Source organism: Lontra canadensis, unplaced genomic scaffold (assembly GCF_010015895.1).
Source record: "Lontra canadensis isolate GAN:19392208 unplaced genomic scaffold, GSC_riverotter_1.0 scaffold12, whole genome shotgun sequence".
NCBI lineage: Eukaryota > Metazoa > Chordata > Mammalia > Carnivora > Mustelidae > Lontra > Lontra canadensis.
This window is the reverse complement of record NW_022631006.1, coordinates 19320331-19338555: the sequence shown is the minus strand read 5'-3', so window position 1 is coordinate 19338555 and position 18225 is coordinate 19320331. Positions and strand designations below refer to the sequence as shown.

General features: G+C 41.6%; 2 protein-coding genes across 4 annotated transcripts in view; one reads left to right on the top strand and one right to left on the bottom strand.

The window, feature by feature from the left end:
* EXD1 (exonuclease 3'-5' domain containing 1) overlaps positions 1-16008 on the bottom strand; it is a 32452-nt gene extending 16444 nt beyond the window's left edge. For 2 of the 3 annotated variants that reach the window (XM_032856801.1, XM_032856802.1), the window contains exons 1-6: positions 15988-16008; positions 14626-14810; positions 8601-8669; positions 5511-5568; positions 5074-5195; positions 2393-2451 (exon numbers count right to left, since the gene is read on the bottom strand). In XM_032856801.1, the coding sequence (XP_032712692.1) occupies positions 2393-2451; positions 5074-5195; positions 5511-5568; positions 8601-8669; positions 14626-14758 (441 nt within the window). In that variant the 5' untranslated portion in view covers positions 14759-14810; positions 15988-16008. Of the gene's footprint in view, positions 1-2392; positions 2452-5073; positions 5196-5510; positions 5569-8600; positions 8670-14625; positions 14811-15987 lie in introns of those variants that run through there. The other variant, XM_032856803.1, reaches the window with a different exon arrangement.
* Positions 16009-16450: 442 nt separating this feature from the next.
* Positions 16451-18225, top strand: part of CHP1 (calcineurin like EF-hand protein 1) — a 43542-nt gene continuing 41767 nt past the window's right edge. The window contains exon 1 of the mRNA XM_032856800.1: positions 16451-16763. Coding sequence (XP_032712691.1) covers positions 16697-16763 — 67 coding nt within the window. The 5' untranslated portion in view covers positions 16451-16696. The remainder of the gene's footprint in view (positions 16764-18225) is intronic.

Genomic DNA, 18225 nt, shown 5'->3' with positions numbered 1-18225 from the left:
AGCATAGAGGGTTTCTACATTGAGTATTTTCCATCGATGATGAAAAAACGGGACTGAATTTCAGTTCCACCCTCAACCAACAGCAAGAAGGCTGTGGAACTGGGAATAAAACCTGCATTTCTTTGTTAACAAGAATTTCCAACTACCTCTTCAAATTTCCAGTTTCTTATCTCATTTTTTGTTGTTATTGGACCCTTTCAAGAATCTGTTGATATATAAAGAATTCTTACAGCACAATTAAAAAGTGGACAAAGGGAGCACCTGGGTGGCTCACCTGATCAACTGTTTGACTCTTGATCTCACCTCAGGTCATGAGTTCAAGCCTCATGTTGTTGCAGGGTGGGGTAGGCAAAGGAGGAGCACCTGCCTGGCTCAGTTGGTAAAGCATGTGACTCTTTATCTCACGGTTGTGAGTTTAAGGCCCACACTGGGAGTAAAGCCTACTCAAAAGTGGGCAAAGGAATAGATATTTCTCCAAAGAAGATATATAAACATCCAAAAACACATGAAAAATGTTCAATATTATTAGCCATCAGGGAAATGTAAATCAAAACCACAATGAGATACCACTTCACACTACAAAGATGGCTATAATTAAAATGACAGATGACAACAGTGTTAGAATATGGAGAAATCGGAATCCTCATATCTTGCTAGTGGGGATGTAAAATGGAGTAGCAGCTTTGGAAAACAATGGCCAATCCTTAAAATGTGAAACATAGAGTTATTATATGATCCAGCAATTCCACTTCTAAGCATCTATCCCAGAGAAATGAAAACACATGTGCTAACAAAAACTTGTACATGAATGTTCATAACAGCATTATTCATAAAAGCCAAAAAGTAGAAAGAACCCAAAAGGTGAAAGGATAAATGAATTATGGTATATCCAGGGGCGCCTGGGTGGCTCAGTGGGTTAAATCCTCTGCCTTCGGCTCAGGTCATGATCCCAGGATCCTGGGATCAAGCCCCACATCGGGCTCTCTGCTCTGCGGGAGGCCTGCTTCCCCCTCTCTCTCTGCCTACTTGTGATCTCTGTCTATCAAATAAATTTTTTAAAATCTTTAAAAAAAAGGAAAGAAAAATTGATTGTGATGGATGTACAGTTCTGTGAATATGCTAAAATCCAGTGAACCCTACATTTTAAATTGGTGAATTTAATGTTATATGGACTACATCTCACTTAAGTGGTTAGAGAAAAAAGAATCTGTGGAAAGCTAACTCTCCCTTAAAGAAATTCACCTGTGCATACACAAGCATAAACTCGTATCTACAAAGCTTAATGACTCCCGTGAAGTCCATCTGTGAACCGTATCCTAGGCTGAAGAGTTACTGTCACATCTGAAATTCATAAATGACTATAGAGAAATTGCCTAAACAGAGCATGTAGAATGGACTTCTAAAAATGTCAGTAAAAAAATTTCTGACTCTCCTCTAAAACTGCCAATGGCTTTCCAACCTACTCAGGTTAAACTCAAACTCCTTATAATGTCCAAAAAACCCTACCTGCTCTGCCTCCTGACCACTTCCATTTCCTATCATTCTTCACTGTAGTCCTGCCTCCCTGCTGTTCCTCCATACAAGTTAAGTGTGCTTCAGCCTCAGGGCCTTTGCACTTGTTATTCACGCTTTTCAAAATTTCCTTAGCTGAGTATCTATATGGTTAGCTCTATTACTTCTTTCAAATGTATTCCAATGTTACTTCTTCACAGACGTTTTCTCTGTCCACCCTACATAAAATAGGAGCTCCTTGTTACTTTACTTTTCAAACCACAATTTATTTTTCTTCGTAGCACTTATCATCAGTTGATAGACAACTGTTTATTTTCTTGCAATAAAATGTAACAGTTTAAAATAAACTGGCTGGCTCAGTCAGAAGAGCATGCAATTCTTGATCTTGGGGTTGTGAATTCATACCCCACAATGGGTGTAGTGAATACTTAAATCAATCAATCAATCAATCAATCAATCAATCTTGGTGGGGGGAAAGTGTTTACATTGGTGGTTAGAACTTCCTGGGTGTCTCAGTGGGTTAAGCCTCTGCCTTCAGCTCAGGTCATGATCTCAGGGTCCTGGGGTTGAGCCCCACATTGGTCTCTCTGCTCCGCAGGGAGCCTGCTTCCCCTTCTCTCTGTCTGCCTCTCTGCCTACTTGTGATTTCTCTCTCTGTCAAATAAGTAAACAAAATCTTTAAAAAAAAAGAACTTTGCCTTTACTATTATTTTATCCTAGACTTCAGAACAATACCTAACATTTATCAGGTCCTCAGATATTTTATTGGGAATTTATTAGGGAAAGCATCAATGGTCTTATAATAAGAAAGAAATTTATGAGATATAAACATGATACCCATATGCAGACAATACTTGGAATGATCAAGGACAATACTTACTGCAGCACCAAACTTCTGCTGGAACTGATCAATGACTGTGTATGTTACCTCCTCTTCCTCTGCAGGAGAATGATGGTAATAGACATATTTGTCTTCTTTGGCAATAGAATAGCCCTCCCACTCATTTTAGCCATCCTCATAATTTTCTCTGCTATTGCAACTTTGTCTAATGTTATTTCACTATCACCTGTGTCAGCCCAACACACAGTGAACACTCCAGCATCCTGTTTCTCAAATGAGAATGAATAAAAACCCTACCAATGATAATCTTATGAATTAAACTATTTAATCATTTCCTGTGAAAATCCAATAATGTTTCCCTCCTCATAGACTTATGTCTTAAATATTTGAAGACATTTACTTTTCAAAGGATGTTCATAATAAAAAATAACAGTTTAAAATAAATCAGTCCGGGGTGCTTGGGTGGCTCACTTGGTTAAACGTCTGCCTTCGGCTCAGGTCATGATCCTGGGGTCCTGGGATCGAGTCCCAAATCAACTCCCTCCTCAGCCAGGAGCCCTGCTTTTCCCTCTCCCCATGTCTGCTACTCCCCATGCTTATGCACTCTCTCTCTCTCTGTCAAATAAATAAATAAAATCTTAAAATAAATAAGTAAACAAATCAATCCTGGAGATGGGCCATAGGCCACATTTTTGGAATTCTCTGGGTCCTTAATTATGGTTTTAAATCATGTAATTTAAAAGATTAGAGGTATAGCATAACATATAGTTTCTCTTCATCTCCAACCTCTAAAACTTAGGCATGGCATAGGACACAGTCCACATACCTCTTTTTCTCTACCTATACTCACTCTCCTGGTAATCTCATCTAGTCTCAAGGCTGTAAAACTCTATCAGCTAACTCTTACATTTGTATCTCCATCTCAGACCTTTCTCCTCCTCTCTAGGCTGACATTCAAACTTCGGAGGACCTAAAGTCTTAATCATCTTCCCAAAACGTGTTCCACCCGGAACTGTTCCTGTGCCAGCTGAATTGCACTCCATACTTCAGGCTACTCACACCCAAACCCCTGAAATCACCATGATTCTCCTCTTTCTTTTTTCTTTCTTTTCTTTAAGATTTTGTTTATTTATTTGAGACAGAGATCACAAGCAGGCAGAGAGGCAGGAAGAGAGAGAGGAGGAAGCAGGCTCCACGCTGAGCAGAGAGCCTGATGCGTAATCGATCCCAAGACTCTGGGATCATGACCTAAGCCGAAGGCAGAGGCTTTAACCTACTGAGCCACCCAGGTGCCCCGATTCTCCTCTTTCACATGCACATCTAATACTCCAGTAGACTGGGCTGGCTACACCCCAACATACGTTCAGAAGTCCACCACTTTTTACCAACTGTACTGCTACCACTATGGTCCAAGCCACCATATCAGCTCACCTTAAAATTATTTCAATAGCCTAATAGGTATTCATGCTTTTACCTTTCTCCTTCTCTCAGTATCCATACAGTATCTAGACTAACTTTGTTAAAACAGAAGTCAGTTAAGGTTACCCTTCTGCTCAAAACTATCCAATAGGAAGCAGAAGTATTTTTTAAAATACCATTGATAACAGTATAAAATATGAAATACTTAGGGATAAACATAGCAAAATATGTATAAGACTTATACACCAAGAACTGCAAAACACTGTTGAGAAATTAAAGATCTCGGGACGCCTGGGTGGCTCAGTTGGTTGGGCAGCTGCCTTCGGCTCGGGTCATGGTCCCAGGGTCCTGGGATCGAGTCCCACATCGGGCTCCTTGCTCAGCAAGGAGCCTGCTTCTCCTCTGCCTCTGCCTGCCACTCTGTCTGCCTGTGCTCACTCTCTCTGACAAATAAATAAATAAAATCTTTAAAAAAAAAAAGAAAAGAAATTAAAGATCTCATAGAGGGATATACTGCATTAACAGATTGGAATACTCAATATTGTTAAGATGCCAATGTTCCCCAAACCGATCTATCGACTCATTGCAATTCCAGTAAAAATACAAGTGGATATTTTTTTTTCAGAAATTGGCAACCTGATTCTAAAATTCATAGGGAAATGCAAAGAACAAAGAATAACCAAAACAACACTGAAAAAGAACAAAGTTGGAGAACTAACACTACCAGATTTTAAAGTCTATCATAAATCAACAGTAAGCAAAAACAGTCTAAAAAAATCCAAAAGAAACAGTAAACAGTCTAGTATTGAACATCTACAATGACCTCCATGAAATGCCTATGTCATTTCTTCTCCAACTACCTCTTCTCTTTGCTCCATCTACACTGATCACACTGATCTAGCTATTCCTTCAAGACCCTGGCATGTTCCTATCTCAGGGCCTTTATATTAATTCTTTTATCTGCCTAAAGAACATTTCCCCCACATATCCACACAGCTCAAGCCCTCATATCCTACAGGCTTTGGCTCAAATGTCACCATTTTTGTGAGGCCTGTCCTGAACACCCTAACATTGTAAAACCACCCTCTTCACACACTTCTCTTCCATTTTTTTCCCCTTAGCATTTGGTGCTAGCATGCTGTATGTGATACTCCTTTATCTTATTTAGTGTCTGTTTCTTGCACTGGAGCTCAGTGAGGGCAGAGACTGCACATATAGAAGCTTAACTCAGAGTTATGCCAAGTCCAAAGAGTTGTGGACCACAATAGAGACCCTAGACAAGTCAGAGCCCCAGTGCTCACCTGATAGGCTGAACTTGAGGTCACTCAGCAGAGAGGTGGTTGGCGGCTCAGAGGCAGGAGAAAGAGACTCACATATGTTCAGGTCTTCACCTTTATCCATCCTGGTTCTTTCTGTATTTAGACTATGCTTACAAAAAACAACACTAAGATGAAATTGTTCTTTGTTGCTGATGCTCACACAGATTTTGCCACACATCAATGGTAAAGAAGCTAGACCTCCATTTCATAGAGGACCCACTCATCCACTGCTTTTACACTGATTTGAAGATATCATCTAAAGATGGAAGAAAATATCCATCTATTTCTTCTCCCTTCTATTACCTCAGACCATTTGAGAAATTGCATAGCTAATGAATTAGAGGTAAGCCTTTCTACCCTAATGTATGCATTTGAGTAAAATCATAATTAAGAAAATTATTCAAATTACTCCACCATACCTGACAGAAGATGCCTTTTCTTTCATCGCACCTTGTTCCACTTCATCCAGCAGTTCCACTGCAAAATAACCAAATGCCTTCCAACAAGAGTTTCCAATCTGAATGTAGTTAACCACTCTCCTCTCTCCCTCTACCACAGTCTGACTAGGTACTACACACACTAACTTGAAATGAAAATGTTAGTCCATAGAGGCCTTCACTGGCCAACAATAAATAGAGCAGAAGAGCCTATCCAAAGTACTGAAGATGCCTAATACTATGTTCCCACACAGCTTCTCGGGTCTTTCAGCAGGATTAGAAAGATCTCTACATGTTCCAAAGCACCTTGCAGTCAAGCAGATTCATTCTAGAGAGAGATTTTCTTTCCTATTCATTCCAACCATACTGCATTTCCCTTACACCATGCACTGTTTGGGGGTTTCCTCTCAGATCCTTCCCAGATGGGTCTCTTTCACTCTCACAGGCTGGTGCATTAACAGTTCTGTGACATGAGTTTTGCACAGTGGCAGCACGGTGGCCAATGACATTTATCTGAGGCACCATTATTGCGAATTGAAACAGTTCAGCGACATGAAAGGCAATAAACGTTAGACTAGAAATCCTCCCCTAAATATGAAACATTCCACAGATTCTGAAGCCTAACAGGGCCGGGAATGGAGGACAATATTGTCTATCATTAATTCTAAGATGTACACTTTAAACAGCTCTGTAATCAGACATGATTTACAATAAGTGCACATGACAGTTTACTTGCCAGTTACTTTTCCTTTCTTGCGATGTGAAAAGTAATAGTGTATTTTATAATTAATGGCATTTTAGACTGAATTAAGAATACTTAGGTAGTACTCAGAGAAGATCTACTCGGGGGCCGTTATGTTTCAAAACATCTCTTTCCCCTGCACTATCAGGGTGTTGGGTCTGGGGCAGAGAAAGTAAAAGTCACTAAAAGTATTTAATTTTTAGTCAATTATTATTTGTCAATTATTATTCTTCATTTTATTTTTTGATGTATTGTTTCAAGATTTTATTTAAATTACAGTTAATATTATTCTTCATTTTAATAATTCTTATTCAAAGTGCTTTTCAGGTAGAGTGAAAAAATTCTCAATCCATGGCTAACTGAACCACAGGGCAAAGAAGGAGAAGGTTGTCCTTTGAACTAAAAATTATGAACAAAGGCCAAGTCTTGAGAATTTAGAAAGAGATGAAATCCATGTCTACAGTTCACCGAGCTAGTCAAACAGTTAGCCTTCTCTGAAGTTAGGGAGATGGTAGTAGTGATTCCTTTGCTTCTCTTTACAAACCCACCCACAGCCTAGCTCTGATCCAGTGCAAAGGCTAATTTTAAAAAGCAGTAAGAATTCCACTATGGGAGTGCCAGTTTGGCTTAGTTGGTACAGCATGGGATTCTGGATCTTGGGGCTGTGAGTTCAAGTCCCAGGTCAGACATGGAGATTACTTACTTATTTTTTTTTAAAGGTTTTGTTTGCTTTATTATTTTTTTAAGATTTTATTTCTTTATTTGACAGAAAGAGACAGCCAGAGAGGGAACACAAGCAGGGGGAGTAGGAGGAAGAAGAAGGCTTCCCACCGAGCAGGGAGCTCAATGCAGGGCTAGATCCCAGGACCCCGGGATCATGACCAGAGCCGAAGGCAGACACTCAACAACTGAGCCACCAGGTGCTTAAAAATCTTAAAAAAAAAAAAAAAAAAAAAGTAAGAGTCCTACTACTACCACCACTCTCACAGCTACTATGAAAAGGTGTTCAAAGGGGTGCCTGAATGGCTCAGTTGGTTAAATGGCTGCCTTCAGCTCAGGTCATGATCCTGGAGTCCCACATCCTGCTCCAGCACTACCCACCCCATGGGGCTCCCTGCTCAGCAAGGAGTCTGCGCTTCTCCCTCTGACCTTCCCCCCTCATGCTTTCTCTCTCTCAAATAAATAAATAAAATCTTAAAAAAAAAAGAAAAAGAAAAGGTGTTCAAGGGACAAAGAGTATTTACAGTAGCATACTCTGTGAGAAAGAACCCTTAGATAGCTGTCTGGAACTGTCTGCCTTGAAATAAGTCTGGATTGGCAGTCATTAGTTTGGTGAGAGTTTCATCACTCTGTCAATTTTACTTCTCTCACAAAATAATCTTTCAAGTAGCAGTGGTTTCTGGTCTACAAGGGTCCTTTCCTTTCCTCATATCCGCCCTATTGGTTAAGAAATGAACAGCTGTATAAGGTCCCAGATCTCCCGCTCTCCCCACTCCTCCCCCCAACCCTGACCTTTACACCTCCTTGGAGGGCTTTCTGCCTTTGAGTTCTTGAAAGTAAGAACAGTTCTTGCTGCCCTTTTCTTTTATCCTATTTGGCTTGTCTGAAGCACAATGACCAGAAGAGCTTCCATATCTACTCTTTCTGGCAAACAGTTGGACCTACTTCTGCTAAGTGGCTTTTGCTGGCCAAAATGAAGAACAGAGCTACATCTTGCAATTCCAAAATCCAAAAATCTCTGAGAACTAAAAATCGTCTGGACCTCTTTTGGCAACAAAACCCAACTGACATCTATTTATAGTCTTATTTTATTTCATTTAGAGTGATTATCTTCACATTTCCCTGTAGAAATGTGTTTTATAACAGTGTTTCCCAGACCTGTTTGAGATGTTCTATAATATAAAGAGTAGATACTGTGTTACATTTCCTAAAAATCTGGATTTCTGAATTCTGACATTTGGCCCCCAGGGTTCAGATAAGGGACTGCAAATGTACTGTGACTCCATAGTGTTAAAATCAGTTGCTAAGCAAGACCACTCCTTGCTGTTCAGATTCCTAACTGCCCACTGGCTGACTCTTTAGTAGTGAGCACCAGCAGTTCTCACACAGTAAAATCAAGATGATTAAAATTCCCTACCACCATTCTGCTCATAGTACCCATCAAAAAAGTAAGATAAAGGTCAATTCTCAAATACCCAGTCTAAGAGTTCCTAAGAGCAATATTAAAGGCAATACAACATATTTTTGCAAATACTGGAATGAGGCAGAGGAGTGAGTTTACTACTACTACAAATCCCCATACGCACATTCAGGGAACATGCAGCTCTCACCGTTCAGAATCTCATGCCCAAAAAACATCTTTACTCCTGGAACACTTCGACCAGTCTCCACATTCTTCACTGTTATAGAAAATGATTCATTCAGTTAATAAAAAATAGTATTTCCCCCAAATTATAAGAAAATATGCATCTCAAAAGTGCCATATCTGGGGGTGTTGGGGGGGGCTCAGTCAGTTAAGTGTCCGACTCTTGGTTTCTGCTCAGGTCATGATCCTAGGGTTCTGGGATCAAGCCCTGTGTTGGGCTCTGCACTCAGTACAGAGTCTGCTTGATGATTCTCTCTCTTTCTCTCTCCTCTGGCTCTTGCTCCACTCACTGACTCTCTCTCTCTAAAATAAATCTTTTTTTAAGAAGTGCCATATCTGAGTTTTATAAAAATTCTCAAATTATTTTCCCCGAGAAATGAGGAGTCAATAATAAATTACAAAGCTATAGCCTTGAAACAAGTAGGATAGGGGCACCTGGGTGGCTCAGTGGGTTAAAGCCTCTGCCTTCAGCTCGGGTCATGATCCTAGGGTCCTGGGATCGAGCCCTGCATCGGGCTCTCTGCTCGGCGGGGAGCCTGCTTCCCCTCTCTCTCTGCCTGCCTCTCTGCCTACTTGTGATCTCTCTCTCTCTGTCAAATAAATAAATAAAATCTTTAAAAAAAAAAAAAAGAAAGAAACAAGTAGGATAAAGAACAGAGGGAACCCAAGAATGGTCCAAGAGGAATTAAAAGGGCAGGAGTAGTATGGTGAACTTAAACTTCTCCCAAGACTATTCTAAGGCCCTGAGGCTCAGGAATGTTTATTTATTATATTTCTATTGATTTTTACCCCACCTAATTCCAGATAAAATTTTAAGGCAGCTGACTACTTCTAGATTCCACACCCTGTTTTATGTCATGCTACATGCTCAAAAATACTGTGAAAGGGACGCCTGGGTGGCTCAGTTGGTTAAGCAGCTGCCTTCGGCTCAGGTCATGATCCCAGCGTCCTGGGATCGAGTCCCACATCGGGCTTCTTGCTCTGCAGGGAGCCTGCTTCTCCCTATGCCTCTGCCTGCCATTCTGTCTGCCTGTGCTCACTCTCTCTCTCTCTCTCTCTCATAAATAAATAAAATCTTAAAAAAAAAATACTGTGAAGGACAATAATCCAAATCCTGGCCCCAATATAGGGCTCTTCTGTGAGTAGGTAAGAGAGTTAGGAGAAGTTTAGATGTCGTATCTACAATATAATGTCATTGCTCTAGGTATAAGTGCTCCCAGCGGCTGCATATTTCCATATTGCTCAGCGATCCAAAATAATTTTCACCCTCACTGTTCCACTGAATATATTCTTACTAAGGTGAAAACTCAGGGATACCTCGGTGGCTCAGCTGGTTAAGCAGCTGCCTTCGGCTTAGGTCATGATCCCAGCATCCTGGGATTGAGTCCCACATCAGGCTCCTTGCTTGGCAGGGAGCCTGCTTCTCCCTCTGCCTCTGCCTGACATTCTTTCTGCCTGTGCTTGCTCTCTCTCTCTCTCTCTGACAAATAAATAAATAAAATCTTTAATAAAAAATCACAACTGCCTATTTTTCTTTCTTTTTTTCTTTTTAATGATTTTATTTATTTATTTGACAGAGGGAGAGTGAGAGAGCGTGCGTACAAGCAGGGGGAGCAGCAGGCAGAGGGAGAAATAGGCTCCACACTGAGGAGGGAACCCAATGTGGGATTCGATCCCAGGACCCTAGGATCATGACCTGAGCTGAAGGTAGATGCTTAACCAACTAAGCCACCCAGCAACCCCCCCAACTGCCTATTATAAGTTATAGTCTTATCACCCTTGGCTCCCATGTATCCTTTGACAGTACTGTTCTTTCTTTTCTTCTTTGGCTCATAGGATACTTCAAGTTTAGTTCTTTTCCTACTAATTTACTAGAGCTACCAAACTGAGCACTGAGCACCTCAGAAAGGTTGAATAACTTGGTCAGGGTCACACTGCTAATTAAAGACAGAGTCAAGATTCAAACACAGGCCTTGGGTATTTAATAGGCAACTCTGAACAATGTTATACTGTCTCCCTCATTTGCTCCTTCCCATCTCTTCAACTGTCTCCACCACCTCTGACATCCTGACCTCCCCTATTTCTTTTCTTTCTTTTTTAATATAAGTAATACCAACACCCAATATGGGGCTCAAACTCATGACCTTGAGATCAAGAGTCACATGTTCTTTGGACTGAGCCAATCAGGACCCCCAACATCCAGATTATTTCTCTTAGCTCCACCCATATTTCCAAATGACTAATACCAGACTTATTATAAGATCCTCAAACTGAAATCATTATCTTCTCCCAGTAACCAACGAACTTCCTCTTCCCATTTCTATCAATTAATAACAGTACTATATACCTATCTTCTTCTGAGTCATAATCTTCTGAGTCATAAATGTAGTAATGATTTTTCATTGCTATGTATTTATTTAAGAGCATGTGTGTGGGGCTGGGGAGATGCAGAGGGAGAGAAAAAGAATATTAAGCAGGCTCCATGCTCAGTGTAGAACCCAACTCAGGGCTCAATCTTATGATTGACTGGAGCCAAAATTAAAAGTCGGATGCTTAACTGACTGAGCCACCCAGGCACACTTCTGTTGCTCTTTAATTATCTAATTGATTACTAAGTTACTTATCTTACCTCTTATGTATTTCTAAAGTCTGTCTTCTCTTTTTCCATTCCTTGCTGAGCCTTAGTTCTGACCTTAGTTTCCCTGATTGTCAAAATAGTTCTATCTATGCTCTTTGCCTCTAGTTTCTCCCTACTTCAGTCCTTCCTTCACATTGCTGTCATAGTCAAAATGCTCCCTGCTTTGTTCAAATAGTACATAAAATTAGTAAACAAGTGTAAAGAAATATGTTCAACTTCTTTAGGAATATTTTTTAAGCACACCAAGATGAAATATCACTTTTTATCTATAAAACTAGCAAAAATTTAGGAAAGATACACATCAGCATTAAAAGCAACAACAACAATGTTAGGGGCATCTGGATGGCTCAATTGGTTAAATATCTGCCCTCAGCTCAGGTCATGATCTCAGGGTCCTGGGATAGAGCTCCACCTCAGCTCTGCAGTGAGCATGGAGCCTGCTTAAGATTCTCTTTCCCTCTGCCCCTCCCCCACCCTCTCACCCCACTCACATGCACTTTCTCTCCCTAAAAAAAAAAGAAAAAAAAATTAAAAACATAAAAAGTTTAGACATTAAATTGACATTTCAAGTAACATGAGAAAACGCTTTTTATCATGTTAAGCAAAAAATATATATATATACCTAACTTATTATGTCAACTATATAAAATCTATGTAATTAAAGATCAGAGAGAAATATACCAAAATATTGCATTTAGACTGAATGCCTTGTTGAACAAGCATGTGGCGTATCTTGATTGTTCTCAACTCAATGCCATTTATTCAGGCTAGCAACGTGGTAGTTCCTTGGACCGCCATGACATCTCTTTAAGGGGATTGACTCAGCTGGGGGGAGTACCCTCCTACCCCTCTTTCTTCTTCCTCCTATCTGTAACTTCTACCAGCTGTCACATAATCTTGAAGTTTGAAGCCATGAAGATGGTAGAGCAGAAAGATGGATAATCCTGGATCTCTGCCAGCTCTGGGGCAATTCACAGCAACCCTGGGAGGCCTTCCTTCTTTTATATGAGAATAAACTCCTACTTTGTTTAAGCCATTGGCCATGAATCTGTTTCCAGCAGCTAAGCATTGTTCCTAACTAACACAGCATTAAAAATTTCAGGCAACGAGTCTGAAAATTTAGATGCCTCCCATTTAAAAATCTTTCAAATTGTGGGGTGTCTTGGTGGCTGAGTCAGTAGACCAAGCAACTCTTGATCTCATGGTCAAGGTCTCAATTAGGCCTAGAGCCTACTTAAAAAAAAATATTTCAAATTCCTCCTCATTGTTCTCAGAACTGTCCAAATGCTACAATATATTAAGGCCTTCTGATCAGTCCCATACCTACTTCTCCAGCCTTAAGTCTCACCACACCTCCATAAGGAAATTTACTTAGGTTTTCTGAATGAACCAAGTTTTCATGTCTCTACATTTTTTGTATATGGTGCTACTTCTACATAAAACTATGGTTCTCTCGGGGCGCCTGGGTGGCTCAGAGGGTTAAAGCCTCTGCCTTCGGCTCAGGTCATGATCCCAGGGTCCTGGGATCGAGCCCTGCATCGGGCTCTTTCCTTCGTAGGGAGCCTGCTTCCTCCTCTCTCTCTCTGCCTGCCTCTCTGCCTACTTGTGATCTCTCTCTGTTGAATAAATAAATAAATTAAAAAAAAAACACTATGGTTCTCTCGAAGTGTCTTGGGGCGCTTGGGTGGCTCAGTCATTAAGCGTCTGTCTGTCTTCTACTTGGGTCATGATCCCAGGGTCCTGGGATTGAGCCCCACCTCAGGCTCCCTGCTCAGCAGGAAGCCTGCTTCTCCCTCTCCCTCTGCTGCTCCCCTGCTTGTGTTCCCTCTATCACTGTGTCCCTCTCTGTCAAATAAATAAATAAAATCTTTAAACAAACAAACAAAAAAATGTAAATTCTTAGGCCCCACCCCAGACCTTTAGAATCAGAAACTCTTGGAAGGTGGCCCAGCAATCTGTGTTTTTACAAGTGCCCAGGTAATTCTGATACACAGATAAAGTTTGAGAACCACTGGCTTAAAACACTTTCCACTCTTTTCCCATCCGGTTAAATCTTACCTTTGGGATGCCATCCCCACTATCCTAACCCTACCACTCCCAGATCTAAATTAACTGATACTTTGTATTTTCGTAGCATCTTATGCATCTCTCTATCAGAGAGGATATCACACTGCATTATAACTTTCTACTTGTTTATCTGTCTCTTTACCAGAATAAGGTTTTTTTTAAGGACAGGGACCATGTTATTCTTACCTGTATCCCTGGTACCTATCACAGTGCCTATGATACAAAACTATCAATAAATGATTACTGAATGAATTACTATTTCAAAAGTCTGATATAGTCCCACCCTGGTCCACAAAGGTCTATTTTAACTTATAACATGGCTTAACAATAACACTAATCTCTTAAATGCCATTTATATGTTTCAATTATGAACCTGAAATTTATGCCAGGTAAACAACTACCCTAGCAAGTCAATATTCTAGCTGAATAAAAATTATATATTGGATCTCAAAGGTGAACACATGTAGGAACTAGGAAGGTGGTACACCCAAGGAAGCATGGAAATTCTGAGCTCCTTCCCACAGACCTTGACTTAGGCATCTCTTCCACCTGGCTGTTCCTGAGTTGTGGCCCTTATAATGAACAGAACTGAAGCTGGGAGGTATAGAGGCTACCTTGAGACCATGAGAATAATACATTATTCCTGAAGTGGCAAAAACCACAAGACACCTGGTCCCTCCTGGCATCTTTGAGCCACTGCCCTAGCAGCCTACCTCTGGACTTCCTTTTGCATGACAAAAATTAACACCTAGCTGTCTTTGTGAATTTGTCTGTTGAAGCCAAAAGTAATTCTATCCAGTAGAGCAGTTATTTTTAACTGCAATATGCATATAGTAAGAGATTTAAAAGAAGCACCCAATGAAAAACAATCTATACAATAAAAATTTCCACTATCATGTCAAAAGTATAAAAATGGGGACAAGGGGTGCCTGGGTGGCTCAGTCGTTAAGCATCTGCCTTTGGCTCTGGTCATGATCTGGGGGCCCTGGAATCAAGTCCTGCAGAGGGAAGCCTGCTTCTCTTTTCCTATTCCCCCTGCTTGCATTCCCTCTCTTGCTGTCTCTCTGTCAAATAAATAATCTTTAAAAAAAAAAAAAAAAGTGGGACAAGCCTGCAGATGCAGCTATGTTTACCGTTAGAGAAAATAGCATTCTAATCTTTCTCTTAACTCTTCCCTAGAATAGGAATGCCTCCCTCTCAGTTGGTAATGAAGCCCCTAGAGTCCTCACCCAAACTTAACTACTAATTTCTTAAAGGCAGAAAATAATGACAAATAAAATGAGACCTTTCTTCAGGACAACAATCTTGTTAGGATCCACATGCTGGAGAACTCCCTCAAATACGCCAGAAACCAAAGTGAGTTTCACCCTTCTCCACAAAATCTGATTGAGGAAATGGTAGTCACTGCTGGGATCCATGCTATTCGATTCCAAAAGCAGTCTTCAAATATCTTCTTTAAGTATCCGAACACTTGAAAATAAGAGAGATCTAGGATTTAAAAAATATTTTAGGGGAATGAGGTTCTTTTCCCTTTCCCCACACTTGGAAGGGACAAGAAAAAGAAAAATATGAGAGTAATTCAGTTTTGCGCATCTTTTTAGATCAATTATGAGAAAAGGACTATTCCAAGCATCACTTCTATTTTGTACATGGGAAACAAAGCTGTAAAACTTCAGGCACTGTAGGTTTGACTTCTTTGTCTATAGAATGGGGCAATACTACCATGCATACCTTAAATGGAACAAGCAAAACATTTTAGAGGCTTTTAAATAGCACATACATGTATCTTTTTATCACCAACCAAAAGAAGAAGAAGAAGAAAGAAAAAAGAAACTCTGAAAGAACAAATGAAAGAAAACCGATGCTGGCAAAATGTCTGCCATAAGCTGCTCACCCAGAAATATCTAGGATTTAAATTATTCTGGCCTCTTCTACATTAGTAATACATCCAGAATTTGACACTGTTACCAACCAAAGCATAAGTGACCTAGAACTACCACAATTTATGCATGATCAATCAGGCTGCCATGTCAGTGCATTTGAAGGGAGACAACACTAGATCAGACGAGGGCAGGTTAATCATGAAAAGGACTCAGTGAGACTAGAACCTTGGCCTTATGCTAAGTCGTCAAACCCTTAGGTAAAGCTTAAAAGTAGTTTAGGTACTAAATAACAGTGGTTAGAGTTTGGTTCTTCCCTATCTCAAACCAGTTATGCAACACTCAGAAGAGTGGGGAGGAGGTGAAAAGGCGCTGAAGCCAGAGGAAAAGAACTGGTTCACGGAGATAGCTAAATTAGTTAACGGGTGGCTTAAACATTTTCAAGAAAACAAAAATATCATAAAAATAAAATGCAAGATTCCTAATTTTTAAGACAAAATAAGAAACTCCAAATAAACGGCGGGCCATACGCTAGGAATTCAATCTCGTCCACCGTTAGGTTATTTTTTCCCCGAAGGAAGTTTGGGAAATCCTGTCCCAATTTCAGCCAAATGAAGCTCGACTTCCTACAGCTTCAGTCTTGAACTAAAAAAGGAGGTACTGCTGTGAAGGAAGAACTCTCGGGGAGTTCCAAGCTGGCGTTGGCGGTTATCAAAGGACAGAGACGAGAAAAACAGGAGAAAAGCACACGGGACTGAAAACCCCACACGGAAGAGCGGACGCCAGCCAGGCGGAACCAGAGGTCCCGTGTTTCCCAAGGAGCCAATCGGCGCGCGGCCCGGAGGCTGGCTGCCGAGCGCCCCCAGCGGCCGGGAGGAGGGAGAACCTCCAGAAAAAGGAGGAGGTGGAACTCCCAGCATGCAGTTCCCGAGAGACACACCCTAGCGTTGCCCCAGGAGACGTTTGGTCTATTTTTATAGTTTCTCTCTGCAATCCCTGCCACCTGTGGGTGGGATTTCCACTTTTAGAGTTCTGTAAAAAACAGATTGACTATGCTGCCTGCCTGAGGCTAGCTCGCTGTAAAGCAGTGGGTCGATGGCGTTTCCCTTTTAATTGCGGTCGGTGGAGCCAGAGTGGCATTGCCCTTTTAAGGCCGGTGGCATCATGCTTCCGGGGGCGTGGTCCGTCCTTAGGAATACCCGGCCCTGCGCTGGGCTGATTCATTCGGGGGCTGGAGCTGCAAGCAGCGACGTCGGCTCCTGCGCCGGGAGCAGCCTCGCTCGTCATTGGCTGGTTCTCGGGGACCGCCCCCCCCCTTGCCACCCCTGGGTTCCCTCTCGGGTCCGCAGTAGAAACACTGCCCTCACGGTTCTTGACCCCTGGGCCTTTCTCCCTTCCCTCCCTCCCTCACTCCCTCCCGCCGCCGCCGCCGTCGCTTCAGACGCTCCTGCTCCCGAAGGAGCTCCTGGTTCGGTGATGGGGTCTCGGGCTTCCACGTTACTGCGGGACGAAGAGCTCGAGGAGATCAAGAAGGAGACTGGCTGTGAGTTCGGGTAGGGGGTGGGAAAGCGGCCGGGCCCCTGTGAGTGGCCTCAGAACCGACGGCTGCTTGTCGTTGAGGTCCGTTGTTGGGGTGCTCGGAGGTTGCCCGGTACTGAGCAGCCTCCAGCGCTGGAGCTTCGTGGCGGAGGGCTGGAGAACCTGTTCGTAGAAGCTGGGCTCTGGCCCCTGTGGGGCTGTCCTTCCCCTCAAAGGCAGGAGTCGCGATCACCCTTAGAGCACAGGCATCGCTCTTTTTTCTTACCCCTGCTCATGAAAGTCCCCGAACTCTTTTCTTTTATCTTTTCTCTCGCCAACCTCGAATTCAGGAGCTCTGGATGGATCCTGTAGAAAACACAATCCGTTCCTATGACGTTTCTGGGCAAGCACTTAAAGTCACTGTCAACTGTGGGAAATCACAAATAAATTCTTTGCGCAACTGGAAAGATGAATCCAGAAAGCAAGATCCTATAGTAAGGCTTTGGAAGACGTGACAATGAGGGGTCTGAGAGTATGAGATTTCATTCTGAACCTGTGGAGAAAAAAACACGGATACTGTGACCACCAGTTTTTTACTTAGACTGAGGATGCTTACTGTCCTAATTTCAGATATATTGATTTCTACTATGCTGGTGTACTTTATGCAGTCGCTATGGAAATTGGATGTGCTCCAAAATCTCAGTGCGAGTTTGTACTAGGCACTGATGTTTTTTATAGTCCAGTCTCTTCCTCATTAAACCGAACATAGGGGAAACAGGGCTTGGGGAATTCAGAAGCTCTCTGTAACATAATCACACAATTTTGTACAGCCCTTGATAATGCATACACTATTTTTTCAGCAATCCATTATGACTCTTGTATTTTACGTAAGTTATGTAATTGTCTGAGCTCTGTCTCTTCATGATAACCTGTCTTTAATGATAAGGTGACCAGTAATTCAGTGGTCCATATGCAGGTAATATTGAAGGGTGCTGAGGGAACTACATAATTTCACAGGCAGTGGTGGCCTGAGAGAAACGGAATGCTGTCCTGTGCTTTCGACAGATTTAGCTTTTAAAATCTTCAGTGTGGAAGGGATGTTATCTAGCCCCCACCCTTGGAAGATTGGTTTACTGCTTTTAGCATTCCCTAACAGATGGTCCATAGCCTCTCCATAAATACTTTTAGGGGTGATAAGCACACCACCTACTGATTTTGGATGAAAGACAAAGTAGTTATCTGGTTATAATGTATAGTACTTGTTTGGCTACTTGACCTTATGGTCATTTGATGACTCATTTTGACTCTTTAAGAGTAGAAATAAAGGCAGTTGGAAGTCAGCAATCATTTTATTAAATTTTGTGGTCATGACCTCTGACCACACTTGTAAATATAAGAACTGCTTTAGGTCTAAGGTGACACCAGAGTTAAAGCATTCATACTTAAAATAGAAAGTCAAATCATGAAGTGCAAGCCACAGTGAAGAT